The 19,675-nt window shown below is 43.0% G+C and overlaps 1 protein-coding gene across 5 annotated transcripts in view; it reads right to left on the minus strand.

The window, feature by feature from the left end:
- ZDHHC6 (zinc finger DHHC-type palmitoyltransferase 6) overlaps window positions 1–19,675 on the minus strand; it is a 762,509-nt gene that overhangs the window by 217,203 nt on the left and 525,631 nt on the right. For all 5 annotated transcript variants that reach the window (XM_044055851.1, XM_044055850.1, XM_044055847.1 and 2 more), the window contains one exon: window positions 822–989. In XM_044055851.1, coding sequence (XP_043911786.1) covers window positions 822–989 — 168 coding nt within the window. The remainder of the gene's footprint in view (window positions 1–821; window positions 990–19,675) is intronic.

Below are 19,675 nucleotides of genomic sequence, written 5' to 3' on the forward strand. Positions count from 1 at the left end.
ACTATTAATATGGTAAACAACTTTAGTGCTTGTACAAATATGAAAGAATGGTTTTAGAATTTTAACTTTAACTTGGACCTTGTGATGAATATTAGGTTATAATGAATTTAGATGTGTATTTCATATGGGGTACTTTTTAGCAATGTAATAATGTGACTTTAAATGGTCCTGTTTCTTTTTATTTCTAGGGGATTGACTAGCTGTGGATATGGGCATGGTTTTAGATTGAGAAGTTATACAATGAACTCAAGAGGAAGTTTTTTTTACTCTGAAGAAGTCCCAAGGCATTAGAGCGGCGAAAGCGATAAGTGTGCCTAATAAATGTTTCTTTAATTATTTTGCTTATTTTTTTTTTCAAGAGAATTTTTTGTGCATCCTCACTTTATGTGATTTACTTGGTGATTTAACACTTTTTTTACCAACAAGATGCTGCTTGGTTCTCTGAATTTGGCTTTGTGGTGTTTTCACCATCCCATATCTTGCTGATGAAAGGTTAAACATAATTTTGCTTTTAGTTCATAAGGCAGCATATCATACAAATGTGTACAGTTTGCTAGTCAATATGCACAATATCCCCCATTAAAAAGTCACTTAAAGTGAGTCTCAACTCAACAGTCCTCAGCCATACAGTGAACTCTGGTGGAAGGAAACAGATGATCTGATTTGCTAAGAATGGAAACAGTGACAGCATGGGGTAAGGAATGGATGCAGGAGTAAAAGCCAGTGCAGTATCAAAACGCCAAAGATAATTTCATTGACCAAACTTAGAATTCCATTTTTTACATACAAAAATGCAATCTGAATTTATAAATACTACTTACAGTTAAGGCATATGGATGACATCCCTCCTTCACCAACCAGTCTGTTCCATTGCCTTCAGGAACCCCACTCCAAGTAAATACTTGTTTAAAATTAGCCCATTTGCTTCCAAGATCATACGGAAATATGTAGTGTTCACCTGTCTGGTAATACTGGATTCTGTCCTTGGCCTGCAGGGACATAAAAATTGAAAATAATACAATTTCAAAACACCCACCACTTCAACTAATGAACAATAAATATGTAAGAGAAAAACAAAATCAGAGGTACTCAAGAATAACATGAACAATTCAGAAAAAAACATGGCTACAGAAAAGCTCTGTAATTTTCTCAGAAAGCGAAACATAAAACTTCAGCAACTTTAGTGTCTGACTGAAGGTATGCAAGAAAAAATATCACTCTTCTACCCCCATTTATCCTTAACAATGATCTACTTAAAATGAGCAAATACAAAAATACAACTTAATTATGAATGCAACAGACTGGTGAACACTCAGCATATCAACTGACCTTTGAAAGGACTCCCTGCAAAGGGTAAGAACTAGGGGTCCTTCCTGAGAAGGTTGTCAATGTAAGTGGTTACATTTTAAGCTCCCATACCTCTGCCAAAGCATCTAATGTTATCCCTGTGCCAAACCAAGACAATGTAAGCAGCACCACGTGCACTGTAAGTTTCAACCTTCAAGGAACTTAGGTAAGCAACACATGAACAGAAAAAGGCAATTACAAAAAGGATACAAAATTACAAACTTGGAATACTTCTGGAGGATGGCAGGAAGGCAGTAAACAAGCATTTTGTGCAGACGAACTTAGGTAAGCAACACATGAACAGAAAAAGGCAATTACAAAAAGGATACAAAATTACAAACTTGGAATACTTCTGGAGGATGGCAGGAAGGCAGTAAACAAGCATGTTGTGCAGACGACCTTCTCAAAAATCACAGTATATGATAAGTACAAACATAACTGTTATATCTTACTTGAAGGAGCCATCTAACAGTTGGAAAAATACTAAGTGGTATTCATAAACATCAAAATAGGGAAGATGGGGGGGGGGGGTACAGTACAGCTCATAACTGTGATGGCTGCCAAGCCTGTGTGTGTACTTCCTGTGATGGGCCATGTTGTTAGGCAAGGAAAAAAATGTCAATAAAGCTGTGGAGCTTTACAAGGGTGAAAGAAAGTTGTGTTGCCCCATCTGGATTATTTTGCTGAGAGACACCATTTAAATTGAAAGAAGCTTCTGGACTCTGCCACAGGATGTAACAATTCTGTACAAATTTCAGAATAAATCCATGTCAGAGTCCTTTACAGACAAATGGAATCCTCCCGTATCCAACTACAGATATGAGAACTGCTATTACAAACAAATTAAAAACTAAGCTCCAGGGGGACTAGATGACATACCTGATTCCCTATGCAGACTCGGAAATAAACAAAACAAAACAAAACTAAAACCAAACACGAGTCATGTTAAACAAAATATTATTGATGTCCCTAATTTATGTTGACAGGCTGCGGAGGTGAAAATTTACAATGGATATTACAGGATATTCACTCAATCATGGGCAAAGCAACTGCTGGAAGAACAGTTATGGTGGTAGAGGACTTCACCCTACAATAGTAGTCACACAAGATTGCATGGAGGTGGCCTGATAACTTAGACAATCAGGTGTGATAGTCTGACTACAGTACATTGATCAAATTTCTGTGTGTGGTCAAGAAGAGGAGAAAGTATGCACTTCCCCCCATCAAACAAGCTATAAAGCTTTATGACAAAGACATGGTGGTGCTGAGGTCAAAAGTGCTCCACCACACCCATTTTCTCATAAAGGGAATTGATCAAAATAGGTGGGGAAGGCACAAGGGAGGTGCCTATGCTAACATCTCTAGCAAAACCACCTGTCAAAAAAAGAAAGATACCCAGCATAGATGGAGAAGAATGAGTCTGGCCAGTGGAGGATGGCATAAAAGTGTTGCAGATAAAACAGTAAATGGAGGAGCAGGGGGACTACAGAAATGAAGTCCAGTAATATTAATGTGGAGAAAATGAACAGCAGTAGGGATAAAACAGTACAGGGAGAAAACTGCCACGTTTTGGTAGCTGGGAAAACAGGGTAACAGGTGAAAAAAAAGAGGTGCGCCATCAGCTGCAAGCAACCCCCATACTCAGAAAAGGAAGAAAAGAAAATATGAGAGGAGTGCGGAATGAAGAAGACTTGTGTGACGAGGAAGCTGAAATGGACAAAAGATAGACAAGGAGATGGCTGTGCTAGGAGAAAGAATAAAAAATGTTTACCTAAGATAAGAAGATATGGAGGAATCTGCACTGGAGTACAGCATTGTTTTACTTGGGTCCTGATGCTGACTTTGAAAAGAGCATGTTACCCTCTATAAATATTTGAGGAATAGAGGTTACCACAACAGACATCTTACTATCAGATGTACACAACAGGACCCAAGGTCCAATAAAGGTCATCCCTATTTTAATGGAAAAACTATCCCCAGAGATGAGGCCACTGCCTCCAAAGAAAGGACCCAAGGTCTAAAATGTATTCTCACATGTAGTACAGATAGCCAAAAGATCTGTGATGTAGTCAGAAGGTTTTGGCCGGTGTTGACAGAAGATGCAAAAGTGAAAAATATTGTAGGACAACAACCAAGGTTCGCTTTTAAGAATAGAAAGAATAATAAAAGACTGCTGTGTGGTAAGGATGGCTTTGAACAGAAAAATGTATACCAGAAGAAAGGAACGGTCAAATGTGGGAAGTGCAAAGCCTGTCCCTATATAGACAACAGCAATCATTTTGTGCATCCTGTATCTGGAATCAGTCACCTGTTGAAAGCTAGTGCAACTTGCAATACCCAGCATTTGGTCTACCTGGCAACTTGTCGAAAATGCTCAGTGTTCTATATTGGAAAAATGGACCAGCGTTGGAAGGACAGAGTTATGTGACATTTGAGGGATATTAAGCACAAGGATTTAAAGAATGTGCTGGCTGGCCACGTTGTATCTTACCCTGATCACAGCTTTATGTTTAAAGCTTTAGAATGTATTGCTGCAGACTCAAGGGGCCGAGATGTAAACAACAGCACTGAAATGTGTGAAGTGAGTTCGACAGTGAACTTAAGGGCCGATTGCCCCCCAGGCCTAAATACAATAGTCCTGCTCAAACCAATACTGAAGAACAGATATCCTACTATAGGCTGAGTAAAGGAGGCTTGTCATCCCCAAAATTTTAGCTGCTATGGTTTTAAATTGGTTAATGAGTAGGTGTTGCCTGCAGCATGTGGACATGACTTGTTATTTAACTTTAGTTGGAGAGCTATGGAGAATATGATCGGAAGAAGGCTGAATAGCTGAAAGCACTAATAGTTTAGAGCTCTCTTTCATTGGATGTCTTTTATGTTTTGTCTCTTATTTTTAAAATAAACTAAGTTTTTAGCTGTGGTAGTTCACCAGGAAGTTTTATCTACTCAAAAGTAGGGTGGTCAGGCAATGTCTCAGGACTGTCCGAGTCCCTGACATTTACTGAATCCAGACAGATGGTGCAACTTAGAGCACTGTGCTGTTGCTGTTTCTCCAGTTTTCCATGCCAAAACTTCATGTACTGTTAGCTCTTCTACATCCTTTGGGTGTGGTTTATTTACACTTCAGCAATGTCTTACTTATCTATACCTGTTACTGTGTTTGCACAGCAAGATCTGCAAGCATGCCAGATGACACTCACCTGCATATTATTCACAGACAGGGAAGGATGGTCTTCAGGCAGACCTATTATGAAGGCAGCAGCAGCTGAAATTTAATGTTAAAGAGATGCAGCTCAGTGTAGCTTATAAAGATGACCTTAATCAGGAACTCCATTTGCCTACTGTATGATTTTTAAGTTGCTTAACCAGTCAGTGCTCCCGAGTCACACCTAAAAATGAGCCACTTGTGCCCAGTTGGCATACCAGTTTAACTAATACAAAAAATAAAACAGGACAGAAAAGGATTTCAGGCAATAATCCACCCATGGCAACAGTGAAGGCTAATAAGATTCTGGAGTGCACACTGAGAGGAAAGGATTCCAGAGATTCTGAGGTCATCTTTCATTTACACAGGACACTAATAAAGCAGCATCTGAAGTGCTGAGCAGAGTTCTGGAGGTCACAGAGGCAAAGAAAAATTAGTCTGACAGCAAGAAACACGAGTTTCCAAAATGCAGACTGATAAGAAGGAGCAATGAAATGAGCAACAAAATAAAGCTGGACCTGTATTCAGCAAAAGTGGCATGTGATTCACACGTGACACTGGGGACAGTGAGAGATACGGATCTAAAGAGGAACGACATGAGGCAGGAAAAAACAACTTACTGCTAGTTTAAAATGTTCAGTGATGGCAAAACTTGCAGATGTGCAAGAGCGTACTCTAACAGTAGATGCTTGAATAGTTCACTGCTGCAGTCATGTTGATAACTGGGATGCATCCTGACAAGGATAACATACATCAGGCCAGCATGCCAAAGCTTAGGTGCTCCTTCCACATACACATTCTATATCCTCCAACCTCAGAACTAGGCAAAAGGGCTGCATGCTGGCATATAAGGATTATACAGTGCCAAAAGACTCACAGCTTTTTTGCTTGAGTAAAGACTCAGATAAGATTAGGAAAAGAGGGAGAATGCCAGCAGGGGTTCCACATAAGCCAAAAGACAGAAATAAGAAATTGGGGATGGAGGGAGGGTGCTCATACTGCAAACGTGATCTATTTTTAACATCTCCTGTTATGTTAAGTTCTTACATAACTGTAATATGTTCATCATCAGATCATTATTGCAGTAATGATGACAAATGGGATGATTATCAATGCTTTTTATACACAGTGGGTGAAAATAAGAGGAACAGAAAGTACAGTTGTGTACACTTACCATAAATGTAGATGTTCGAGTGTATTCACTGTTGCAGTCATTACATTTGGGTAATCTGCTGGAAGGCTGCCCTCAGTCGGCCTGATTAACAAAGTCTTGAGTCCTTTGTCAGTTGCTGTCCCTTCTTCCATGACGTCAGGGGTATAAAACATGCATCCAACACCATTACATCAGTTTTTCTTGCCCCAGATGTCAGGTGCCCCCTAATGGGGAGCCAATAAAATTAAAAAACACAAAAATATACCTCCAACCAAAAGCAAATAACCAAAAAGGCTGTTAAGCACAGTAAAAGAAAGTAGAGATATAGTCAGAGAAAAGTAGGGGGCTGGAGGGAGGGTAACCAGGACTGCAACAGTGAATACACTCTAACATCTACATTTATGGTAAGTGTACACAACTGTACTATGTTCTTCATGTTTCACTGTTACAGTCATTACATTTGAGTAGATTCCCAAAGCTATGGTTGGGAGGAGGTGTTTATACAGCATTAGGGCCAGCTATAAGGCCCTGCAAGACAGCAGTGGCAAAACCAGCTCTGGATTTAGAGAAAATTGGTAAATGATCATGCTTGGTGAAAGTATGTACAGAACTTCACGAAGCAGCTTCTAGAATATCCCTGTTAGGAACACCTCTGAGAAAGGCTGCAGAAGTAGATGCAGCCCTGGTGGAGTGAGATCTGATCCCCCGGGGGATAGGTTTTCCATGGTGCTTACAGCAGAAATTAATGCAATGGCTTATCCATTTAGAAATGGTTTGCTTTGAAATAGCCTTTCCCTCTGCCCCTGCAGCAAATGCTACCAGCAATTGGTCAGATTTGCTTCGAGATTTAGTCCTGTCCAAGTAGAATCTAAGTTGTCGGTGCACATCCAAGGAATGCAGAATCCATTCTCCTTTGTTCTGTGGATTGGGAAAGAAGGTTGGCAAATGAATGGACTGATTAAGAGCCACACTGGAAACCACCTTGGGCATGAAGGATGGACTGGTCCTCAGAGATACCCTGTCCAAAGTGAAAGATGATGAAAGGTTCCACTGCCATAAGGGCCTGTAATTCAGATATCCTTCTAGCTAAAGTGATTGCTAAAAGGAAGACTGTTTTCCAAGAAAGAAATTTTAAGTCTGCAGTAGCAGCTGGCTCGAAAGGAGGTAGAGTGAGCTTCTCCAAAACAAAGTTAAGGTCCCAGGCAGGGGTAGGAGCTCTCCTGGGGTGGTCTCAAGTTCTTTGCCCCTCTGAGATGCTGTTTGAGCAGGGGATGAGAGAAGAGGGGTGGTCCTGTGTTATAGTGAGCTGAAATAGCTGAAGCGTGGATTTTAATAGAGGAAAAAGACAGGCCCTTGTGAAGCATCTCAGTTAAGTATTGCAAAATCTGAGGTAAATTGGATGCTGCTGTACTCATCCCTAAAGATTGGTTCCAGGCACAGAATCTTTTCCATTTTTCAGCATAAGATTTTCTAGTACTAGGCCTTCTTGTCTCCAAGATGACATCCAACACAGGTTTGCTGAGGGATGATAAGGGTGAATTTAAGTGATTAGCCAGGCTGCAAGGTTCAATGCTGGAAGCTGTGGGTGCAGAATTTGGTTCTCCTGCTTAGACAGAAAGGAAGGGGTCTGAGGCAGGTGCCATGGAGATATTTGTGACACACTGTGCAGGAGTGGGTACCAGTGTAAGTGTGGACAGTCTGGAGCAATCGAAATCATTCTTGGTTTGTCCTGTTTGACTTTTGCAGAACTTTGGAGAGCAGAGGCAGAGGGGGAAAGGTGTAGACTGATAGGCATTTTCCAGCTGAAGGACAGAGCATCCACTTTCCAGGCTTCTTTGTGGGGAGTCCTTGTGCAAAACTTGTCCAACTGGTAGTTCTGGGGGAAGGCAAATAGATCTATGTCTGGGCTCCCCCATTTACTTGTCAACATGTTGAAAATCCATGGTTTCAGTTTCCACTCGTGTGGGCCCATGAGATTTCTGCTTAGTCCGTCTGCCAGTGTAATCAATTTTCCTGGCAGGAATTGAGCTTGTAGGTGCACTTGGTAGCTCAAGACTGTGTTCCACAATGCCATAGCTAGTCTGCAGAGGGGGTAAGAATGTGTACCCCCCTGCTTGTTTATGTACCACATAACTGTGGTGTTTTCCGTCTTTACCATTAGTTGTCCTGGAAGAATGTAGTCCTTGAAGGCTGTCAGAGCATTCTGTACAGCTAACATTTATTTTTTATTGATATGTAGGTGCATTTGATTTGGGTTCCATTTGCCCTGAATGCACTTCCCTGACAGGTGAGCCCCCCATGCATAGTCTGATGCATCTGTAGTTAGGGTTTGGGCGGCAGGGAGTAGTGTGAATGGCAGTCCCTTGTTCTGGTGGCAGGCCTCTGCCCACCATAGGAATTCCAGGCGTAGGCAAGGTATGATAGGAATCACTGTTTCCAGGCTGTGACAATGCTGACTCCATAGACTTAAGTACCACTGTAGTTTCCTCATATGCAGTCTTGCATATGGAATTAGAAGAATGCAGGAAGCCATGAACCCCAAGGCTTGCAGTATTTGTCTTGCAGATACAGCAGGGTTTTTGTGGCCACTTGTATGAAGTAAGTTACCAAATGAATTTGCTTCTCTGGCGTGAGGAAAGCCATCTGGGCAGCTGTATTCAAGCTTGCACCCAGGAATGTAATCTGTTCAGAGGCCACCAGTTGTGATTTCATTTTGTTTATGGTGTATCCAGGACAAGTTATAACCCTTTTTACAAATGCCAGATGATTTAAAAGTATGCTCTGGTTTTCTGCCTGAATTATACAATCGTCCAGGTATGGATATATTTGAATATTTCTTTGCCTGTGAAATGCAATAACTGGAGCCAGGCACTTTGTGAATACCCTGGACACAGTAGATAAGCCAAAGGACAGTGCAGAGAACTGATAATGTAAGTAGCCTGCATTGAAGCATAGGTATCTTCTGCAAGATTCCTTGAATGGGATGTGCAGGTATGCTTCTTTCAAATCTAGAATTGCCAACCAGGCATCTTTGCCTAGCATAGGAAGTAACTGGTGAAGAGTCAGCATTTTGAATTTTGGAATGTCCAGAAAGGTGTTTAAAGTAGACAGGTCCAGAATTGGACGCCATGACTTGTCTTTTCTGGGTACCAGAATAGAAACCTTGTCCCTTTTCCTCTTCTGGAACTGGCTGAATAGCCCCCATATTTAAGAGGGAAAGTACTTATTTTTGAGCCTCTGCCCACTGATTTGGGGGCAGGTCTGGCCACCTGTTTGGTGTTGACGTGTGGAAATGAAATCTGTATCCCTGGGACACTATATTTAAAACCCATTTGTCCTGGGTTATGAGTTCCCAGTTCTTTGCATGAAGAGCAATCTTTCCCCCCAAGGGGGCGGCTAAAAGGTAAGTGTTTGGTAATGTTAAAAGGAAGTCGTTGAGACTATTTACCATAGGGGGGTGCCTTGTTATTTCAAGATTTGGAAATGGAGGCCCCCCCTTGCTTAGTTCTGAGAGTCCCCTGGGACTGAAACCTGGTGCTTTTGGTGTGTCTGGGTTTGGCTTGAGAGGATCTGGAAGGAGCTGGAAAAGACCAATTCTTAGTAGGCCAGTGCCTACTAAATCTTGGAGGTTGCACTTGTAAGAAATCTTTAACAGTTTGCATAGATTTAGCTTTATCTTCCATCTTTTTTAGAACTTCTTCATCCTTATTGCCAAACAGACGGTCCTGATTTAAAGGAGCATCGAACAATTTTGCTTTAACACGATCAGGCAAAGATTGCTCCTTAAGCCAAGCATGCCTTCTAAGCACAGACCCAGTAACAGCAGCCCTGCAGGAGGCCTCTAAAGAATCAAAACCACATTGCAAAGTATGTTTTCCAACTTGTTCAGCAGAATGCAATAAATCCTGTAAATCTTTATTTTCCACACAGTCAGGAAACATCATTTTCTGTTTAAGCAGTCCAATAATATGCTGTTGATAGTTTAACATATGAAATTGGCAGTTTAAAGCCCTGATTGCCAAGGTTGCAGAAGTATAAACCTTCTTACCCCATCTATCCAGCGCCCATCATCTATCAGAAGGGGTAGGATTTTTAGCAGTAGAAGCCTTAATGCCCTTGGGCCCCTGAGAAATGGTTTCTGGATCTGCAATAGGATTTTTGAAAAGGAACTTGTGGGACTCGGGAACCATGTAGTATTTGTCAGGTTTACTAGGAGCCGGAGGCAAGGAATCAGGGGCTATACTGGATTCCAAAAACATCATCAACAATGTCTAGTACAGGAGGTATAGCCAAGGGCCTATGCTGAGGTAGAAGAAGGAAATCCCTAAGCCTCTTTTTTGAATCAGAAAATTTCTGACTTTCCCAGTGGAAATGCTCCCTTAAGGTATGTAAAATTTCCCCAAAAGAAAAATCCTCAGGAGGGGAAGCAGAGGGAATGGAATCCTCTGTATCAGAATCCTCATAAGTAGGTATGGACAAATCCAGGTCATTAGAAGAATCAGAAGAAACAGAAACCTGATCAGAAGATTCATAATCAAGCTCAGCCCTAGGCCTCTTGGGGGGGGGGGTTGACTACCCCTGATTAGAGTAAATAGATCTTCAGCCATTTTGATCATTTGTTTTTTAGGTATAGGGGCCTGTACATGTGGCCTGGGCGTCAGTTTTTTAGACATAGATCGAGATTTAGGCCTTAGTAATGAAGGTGGGGTCGATTTACTATGCAAGTCTTTAGGCCTGAATACACCCTCAGAAGCCGGTGCCTGCACAGTGGCTCCGGACCCATCCAAGGTAGAGAAATCCACGGGTACCATAGGTGAAACCTCTCTTGGCATACCAGACTCCGAATGGGTCTCAGTAGAGGCCTACGAATCAGAAGTAGCGGGTATCAGGGGATGCGAAAGTGCCTCACTGAATACCGGCGAACTGGTGACTGGCTTAGGAGAAGCGTCGTCGTCGGCAGTTTTGGACCTCAGCGGCCTGTCTCTGTCTTTATCTTTGTGTTTTTTCAGAATCCTGGTAGTCGGATGGCTAACTGACGACATTTCTGGATAATTAAACTGAGAACCGAAATATTTAGAGGCAAAAATGTACCGACGACGGATAGTGCACTGATTAAATAAAGCACAAAACCGACAGCAAGGTACGTCGTTGGTCAGGGCCTAGGCAAGGAATACAGGAAGAATGAAAATCTTTGTGAGGTATTTGCTTTCCACAAGTAATGCAATTATTAACTTTTACTGACATCGGAAAGGAGCAAGAAAAAGTTTCCCCAACAGGGTACTTAGCTTTAAGTTGAAGACTTCGGTTCTGAAACTCGAAAACAAAAATTTCAGGAGTCGGACGACCGGCACTTGCGAACTGCTTCTGCTTCGGCACCGCATGGCAAGAAAGACTGCTGTAATGGCGTCGGCTGCATGTTTTATACCCCTGACGACCTGACGTCATGGATGAAGGGACAGCAACCGACGCAGGACCCAAGACTTTGTTAATCAAGCCGACTGAAGGTAAGACTTTGTTAATCAGGTCGACTGAAGGCAACCTGCCAGCAGATTACCCAAATGTAATGATTGCAACAGTGAAACACGAAGAACATCTGCAACTCAACAACTCTTGGAGAATGGTTCTAACAAGTAGTTCCAGCTCTGGAAAAAGCACAGATTTATTACTGTTTTATAAACGAAGGAATGAAGGATCAGGAAAACTGTCTTTATAATGGACTTGGAATCTATGCCTTTGAAAAAGACTGCTGAAGATACCATAGCTCCTGCAGAATGAACATCAATGCTTCCTGAGAGAGACTTACCACGAAAGGAGCAGAAAAATGAGATGGCAAGGGATTATCCATCGGAGAATAGTTTGAATAATGGAAATCCTTGGTTCTTACTATCAAAGGAAATAAATAACTGCTCAGATTTTCTAATTTCCCTTGTCCTGTCCAAATAGATCTTAGTAGTCTGTGTACATCAAGTGTAAAATCCTTTCACCTTTATTTTGAGGTTTAGAACAAAATGCAGGAAGGTGAAAGGATTGGTTCAAAGACATTTCCAAGACTACAAATGGAATGCCTTTGACTTGAAATAATGTGAGTACCTCCAAAAAAAAGTTCTAAATGTTGAGTCTTCACAGTTAATTGTAGGCAAACCAGCATAAAATATGAAGGCTTCCCAAAATCGATCTTCTTCCAATTTTCCATTTTCTTCTGCCTTCCTGGTGGTTGTTTTCTGTGAAAATGATAAGATAGGGAACACTAAAGCAGAAAGCCTGGCATCCCTGGCCATTACTGGAACTGAAGAAATCAAGCAGTTAATCTCGGGGCCTCAATGTTCCTGTCAGGCCAACTGGATGTATGAGATTGGAGATCTTGAAGAGGACAAAGCACCCGAGAAGAGTGTTATTTAAATCCAAAGGAAGGGAATCCAATACCTGACAAAATGAAAAAGGTGCAATGAGAATTACTGTTGCCTTGTATCAAAACTGCTTTCTGAAGAAATTTTGTTATGACAGGCAAAGGCAGAAATACAAACAGGAGACCTGGGGGCCAAATATGACACAGAGTGCCCATCAGTGAATGACCCTCCTAGGGAATCAAGAAAAAGTAGCTGCTGTACTTGGTGTTGAATGGGGATGTGAGCAAATCACAGCAAGGCTGGTCTCAGTCACCATTGATTATGGGTGCCAATGTGCGACTGAGAAACCACTCATGAGGCAGGAGGATGGATCTGCTCAGTCTACCCACTAAAACACTGGAACTCCCTGGGATGTGCATTGGGAAGACACTGTTCACTGCCAAACTCTCATGGTGCCTGAACACAGTGAATATGAGTGGGTTTTCCTTGCCTGTTAATGTACCAGACCACAGCATACTGTCCATCTGGATGGATGTCGCGCCCTTGGAGAAGAAATCCTGAAAGACCTGTAATACTAGGAATACAGCCTTCATCTCCAAGACACTGATGCGAAGTTTGGCCTCTGAAATCAGCCATGTGCACCCTGGATATTCTTCCCTTCAAAATGCAGTCCCAATCCAGAAATGAAACGCTTGTGGTCACTGTGGTGTTGGTGGGTAGCAAGATGAATGGTCAACCAAAAGCTACTAGTGGGCAAGCTAACAACCAACAGACATAATGCCTGCATCTCAGTGTTAGACAACCTGGTAATTGTCATGGGTTGATGCACATGGACTACTGGACAGAGAGAGTCCACTATAGCACCCTCATGTAAAGTCTGGTTTGGTGCGATCCAGGAAGCCATCAATCCCAAAAATTGAAGGAAAAGTCTTGCTGACAGTTTTGAAAGAGAAAGGGCCTTGGAAGCTTGCCAATGTAGGGAGAACACTCTTGAATCCAGATGTCTGACAATTTGAGAAGCCATGTCCAGGTGGCACCCTACGAACTCTGTTATTTGGACAAGTGTCAGCTGGTTTTCTTTAGATTAACAGTCGGTGACAAAGGTGGAACAAGAAGTCCTAGGTCTGAATAAGTAGATCCCTGTTGGATGTGGTGAAGAGCAGTCATCTAAATAAGGGAACACCCATCGCCCTTGCAGTCTCAGATGCATTTGCACCACTGTCATGCCCTTGGTGAATACCCTGGGGGCTATGGTGAGACCAAAGGGCAGTGCTCCAAACTGGAAGTGAATGGCCCCAAGCCAAAAGTAAAGGAAGCTTCTGGACTGCCTTACCATCTTTATGTGATAGTAGGCATCCTGAAGTTCTACTGAACACATCCAGTCCCTTCCACAAGAGAGGCAGAATGGACAGAACCATGACCATCCAGAATTTCATGTTTTACAAACTGATAAGAGATAACTGAGGTCCAGAATGGGCCTGGGGTCCCTGGTCTTCTTCAGGACCACAAAGAAAGGGTAGACTCCAGATCTTTATCTGTTTGGTGGGACCTTGTAGACAATTTGTTTTTCAAACAGCTTTGAGATCTCTGCTGCTGCCACCTTCCTCTAACTGGGTGGAATGTCAGGAAGTTTCTTTTGATTTGGAGGATGGGAAGCAAGGGAATATCACAGCTTCTGGTAATAATCTTCTGCTACCAAGTGTTTTGTGTGACGGCTAGCCAGGCTGGAGAGTGCACAGACAAGTGTCCCCTCCCCAACAGTCTCCATAATGCAACACTTGGGCAAATGTTCAGGAGTCCTGGAAGGGTTTTTCAGTAAAGGAACCTCAAAACCATTGATTTTGTGGGCTGCCTATACCACATGGGCAAAGTCCAGTGAAATTCTTTCCCCCTCTGCCCTGGAGGAAGTCTGTCACTAGAAGAGTCCTGAACAAAACTCTAAGATTTACAAAACCATAACTTCTTTCTACCCTTTTGGTTTTAAGAAAAGGTCCCTTGCGGGGTGGAAAAACTGGATGTCCATGACAGTCAGTCCTTTGCCCTACTGTTCACGTCTGGTGAGCACTGCTTTAACCTTGGGTCCAAAGAGAGGGGAACCATCAAAGGGGGAATTGACAATGTATGTTTTGAAGCTCTCTGCAAAGTTGCAGAGACACATCCAGGCATGCCGGTGAACAGCAATGCCAGTGCTTGCAGCTCTTGATGTGCCATCAGCTACATTGGAAAGCAGGCATATGGACACAGTAGATATTGATTGGAGGGTGGTTACCTGGCAACTCTACAGTCTTCCCTACATCGGCAGGCAAGTTATCCAAAAGAGATTTTGAAAGGTGCTTTGTAAAGGCTCTCTAAGTAATTCAGCACACTTACAGCAAACATCACAGAAGTGCAAGTCTGCTTTTAAAACCTGTCCAAAGCCCTACACTCCATTTTAGGGGATGGACAGAGGTTCTCTCTTCTGATAGCTCCTTTCTCATGGCTGCTGCAACCATGGTACCATATACAGTGGGAACCTTGTCCAATATGGCCTATTTCTAGGAGGTAACTAAGATCTTGTTAGGTTTCCATGGGATCTGCTCCACCATGTCAGGTTCCTTCCATGCCCACTGTGAAATCAGATCATCAGCAGGAGGTACCACTGAGAAAGTAGATGGGCCAGCCCCCAAATCCTCAAGGAATACAGACTCCTCTTGGGAGGAAGCATCTGTGGACCAACCCTCTCACTGCTTCATCAAGTCAAAGATGTCTCTGAAGGAGATGTCTTCCAAGGGGGATCTTGGGGACCCCTAGTCTTCCCCCAAAGTCAGTATATTCCATGAGAGATTCCTAAGGGGAATCCAGATGTCTCTTTTTACAAACCCCTTTTTATATTTCATTCCCCAGTGAAAGGCTCTGGTGGGGATAGCTTGGAAATGGAAGGGGAACTCACCTGGTGAGAATCTTCGAGACTCAGAGACAAGATGGTCTTCTCTGACAGGATGACTGGAATGAGGAGAATCCAGAGAGAATCGGAACAGTGATGAGTCAGTGTGACAGACCCCCCCCCCCCCGACCTGGAGTGTGCCCTCTGACAGAGGATTGAAATGTGGAAGCTGAAACTGAAGAAAAGCAGGAGTCTTTAGGATCTGAAGATCCCACCAAGGGAACTTCATGGGACCTGATCCAATTTGGCTCCAAGAAAGACCCTGTGGCTGAGCTGTCTAGGGCCGAAGCACCCAAGGGAAGGAAAAGCTTTGACAACCTTTGAATCAATCCCAAACCCCAGACCTTGACCCTGACCTCTTGGCTCTGAGACACCTCAAGATCTGACGCTGCTGGAGTCGAGCAGGTAAGAGAAATGGTTACAGTCAACCAAGCTACTGGCTCTAACAAGGCCATCCCATGGGAAACACTTGGCTTTGCAGACACCAGTTTTGAAAGACAAACAGGGAAGGAGATAGCAGTAGAGTGCTGTCTGGGACAGAGCCAGCACGCCTGGTGGGGGGCAAAGGGAGGATCCCTCATCTGGATTTATGTCTCCAGAAACTTTTAAAATATTCCCGTTGATGCTAGCTTCAGACAGACTCTGTGATGACCAAAAGGATCTGAATGAGGAAGCCATCAAAGGTGCCCTAGTGGACCAATGCATTGACGTGTCCTGTAGACTGAATAATGGAGCTGAGGACAGGTTGGCTCCAGAAAGAACTTAATAGGAGGAGAAGGAGATGAGATAATAATCAGCAGCTGTACAGGTATAAGATCCAACAGTCTCTGAGCTTTTGGAATCAGGCTGGATCTGGGGATCTCTTCCAAACCCTATCTTTATCCTTGTCATTAGACTTATCTTTTTGTTTCTCTCTCTCTCCCCTTGTCTTTTTCTCTATATATATTTTTCCTTCTCATTTCCCTTAAGAGTATTTGGTTTTGTCTTTAACCTTCTTAATTTAAAGTGAGGCACAGGTAGAGCCAGAAGGGGTCAATTCTCCCACTGTGGAAAGGAGATGACTTTTCAAAACCACTCAGTTTCTTCTGCCAGCAAGAGCCCTGGCCATGAACAGGGCACAGGACTCTCACTAATCATCAAGGTGATCCACACCCAAGCAAAGTACACACACACACACACACACACACACACACACACACACACACACTATGAATGAGGGTCCTGAGGGGTAGATCTTGGCCTGCAAGAGGTTAACTTCTTAAAACCAGTAGCCTTGTCACTCATGGCATCCAAGTGGCAAATTGCTACAGATCCCCCAACATACCCCAAGATTCTCTCTACACCTTTCTAAACATACTGGAAAATATTAAGATAGAACCAAACACCCTAATACTGAGTGATTTTAACTACCCTGCCATTAACTGGGAAAACTACTCATGTACCAACACCTCTGCCCAACGGCTCTTGGAATTCATAAATTCCAATGCCCTGGATCAACTAATCCATAGTCCTACCAGGGGCTCCAATATCCTAGACCTGGTCATTACCAACATGGGAAATCGATGCTCTACACCTATGGTCACCCCCTCATTAGTCAGGTCTGACCATAAGCTAATCACCCTTAACATTCACATCCCAACCCCACCCCCCCAGTAAGGAAACCTCCATAAAAAACTTCTCCAAAGCCAACTTCATGCTACTCAAGTCAGAAGTGACAAACATCATGACACCCGTGCAGATGGGAACTGAAAGTTCAACTGCTGAATCCTACACTAAGGCACTGTACGAGCACATCCACTCATGCATGAATCGTGCCATCCCAAATAGAACCAAGATGCTCTCATCCAAAAAAAGGAAGCCAATCTGGTGGTCCCCTGCCATAAACAAACTTTACAACAAAAGGAAGAAACTGTTGCAGAAAAGAGGAAAATCCCAGGATGCAAAAGACTCCCTTACCAGCCTCAGTAAGAAAAGTACAGTTTTGTACCTACCATAAATGTAGATGTTCGAGGATACACATTGCTGCAGTCCTTACTATTGGGTAGTCCGCTGTCCAGTCGGCCCGAATACCAGAGTATATGGCTGACGTCGGTCAGGGCGCATTAGACTGACGTCAGTACGTCAGGGTACTAATGCGCATGACCGACGTCATATCCTCAGTCTTTTCTTGCCCCAGATGTCAGAAGACCCTAAAAAGACAAGGCCCAAAATACCTGCACCAAAAATATGTACAATATATACAAAAATATATACAAAAATATCAGCAGATAACCTCACCTACACAACCACCCCTAAACACAGAGGGGAAGGAGGGAGGTATTGGACTGCAGCAATGTGTATCCTCGAACATCTACATTTATGGTAGGTACAAAACTGTACTATGTTCTTCGCTCCACATTGCTGCAGTCCTTACTATTGGGTAGAATCCCAAAGCAGAGGTAAGGGAGGCTGGCAAATCATAAAGAAGTAGGAGCTGACAACATGCCTTGCAAAACAGCTGTGGCAAAACCAGCCCTAGACTTAGAGTAGATAGGAAGGTGATAATGCTTAGAGAAAGTATGCACTGAACTCCAAGTAGCTGCCTCCAAAATATCCTTAGTTGCCACCCCTTAGAAATGCTGTTGAAGTGGCAGTAGCCCTAGTGGAATGAGGCCTAATCCCAGCTGGAATCTCCTTGCCATGATGGGAATAACAAAATGCAATGCAAAACCCAATCCACCTAGAAATAGTTTGTTTTGACACAGGCTTGCCCTGTGAACTCAAAGCAAAAGAAACAAACAACTGCTGAGACTGCCTAAAATCCTTAGTCCTGCTTAAATAATAACGCAATTGCCTGTGTACATCTAAAGTGTGCAAAATCTTTTCCCCTTTATTTTGGGGGTCTGCATAAAAAGTAGGCAAATGAATGGTTTGGTTTAAAGCCACACTAGAAACCACCTTAGGCATAAAGGAAGGATTAGTACGTAATGATACCCTATCCATATGGAAAATCAAAAAGGGCTCTACTGCCATAAGGGCCTGCAACTCAGACACCCTTCTTGCAGAAGTAATAGCCAACAGAAAAGCAGTCTTCCATGACAAGTATTTCAATTCAGCAGTAGCCGCAGGCTCAAAAGGTTGTAGAGTAAGTTTTTCCAACACAAAATTGAGATCCCAAGCAGGAGTAGGAGCTCTATTGGGGGTCTTATATTCTTTGCCCCTCTAAGAAATTGCTTGAACAAAGGATGCGAAAACAATGGTGGGTCACAATCATAGTGAGCTGAAATTGCTGCAGCATGAATCTTAATGGAAGAGAAGGACAAACCTTTGTCCAATAACTCAGTAAGATATTGAAGAGCCACACTCAAATTAGGCTCAGAAATCTCCAAATTCTTTGCTGTACTCCAAAATAAAAATCTCTTCCATTTTTCTCGTACACTTTCCTTGTACTAGGTCTTCTAGCTTCCATAATCACATTTAAAACTTGTTGAGGAAGTTGAGACCTGCTGTGTTTCAACACAGAATATGCCAGGCTGTTAGATGAAGAGATTGAAGCTTGACATTGAGCAGATGACCGTCCTTCTGAGATAACAGATGAGGAATCAAAGGTAAAGGCCATGGAGGCTTCCTTACCAGACTCCTTAGTAGTGGGTACCAATGTTGCCGAGGCCAATCTGGAGCTATCAAAATCATCCTTGGCTTGTCTTGTCTGACTTTTAATAGCACCTTTGGAAGAAGAGGCAGTGGTGGAAAGGCATACACATGAAGGTTTTTCCAACTGAAAGACAGAGCATCCACTTTCCAAGCTGTGTGATGAAACCCCTTTGTGCAAAACTTTGGCAGCTGGTGGTTTAGTGGAGAAGCGAACAGATCTATGTCTGGAGTTCCCCATTACACTGTCAATTTCTGAAATACATGAAGATCCAGTTTCCACTCGTGGGGATCCATGATTTGTCTGCTTAACACATCTGCTAAGGAGTTCTGTGCTCCCGGCAGAAACCTTGCCTGAAGAGTTAGTTGCAAGCTTAGCGCAGTCTCCCATAAAATCATTGCTTGCCTGCATAGAGGATAAGAATGTGTTCCCCCTTGCTTGTTGATGTACCACATGACAGTTGTGTTGTCTGTTAGAATCAACACCTGCCCTGGAAGAAGTAACTCCTTGAAAGCCATTAATGCAAACTGGACTGCTAACATCTCCTTCATGTTGATATGTAGATGCTGTAGTCTGGCAGGCCACTTGTCTTGTATCCACTTTCCATTCAGATGAGCTCCCCAAGCAATGTCCGAGGCATCTGTCGTTAAAATCTGACTCGCCTCTGGCCGGGTCACAGAGAGTCCCTTGTTTAGGTGACATTCCTGAGCCCACCACAAAAATTCTTTTTGAAGGCAAGGTATTATTTGAATGACAGTGTCCAAATCCTGGCAGTGCTGTGTCCATACATTTTGAGATACCATTGTAGCTTCCTCATATGCAGTTTGGCATTGGGAAGCACCAGAATACAAGATGCCATGAACCCTAATGCTTGAAGGACTGTCCTTGCAGTCAGCACGGACTGATGAGATAGTTGATGGAAGTAAAGTGATAGACTCTTTTGTTTGTCCGGGGTTAAAAAGGCCATCTGGGCTGCTGTATTCAGTCTCACACCCAGAAAGCACATGTCTTGAGAGGGTACTAGACTGGACTTTATTTCGTTCACAGAATACCCTAGGCATCTTAG

This window comes from Protopterus annectens, chromosome 14.part0, assembly GCF_019279795.1.
Source record: "Protopterus annectens isolate FY-2018-M chromosome 14.part0, PAN1.0, whole genome shotgun sequence".
Classification (NCBI taxonomy): Eukaryota; Metazoa; Chordata; order Ceratodontiformes; family Protopteridae; genus Protopterus; species Protopterus annectens.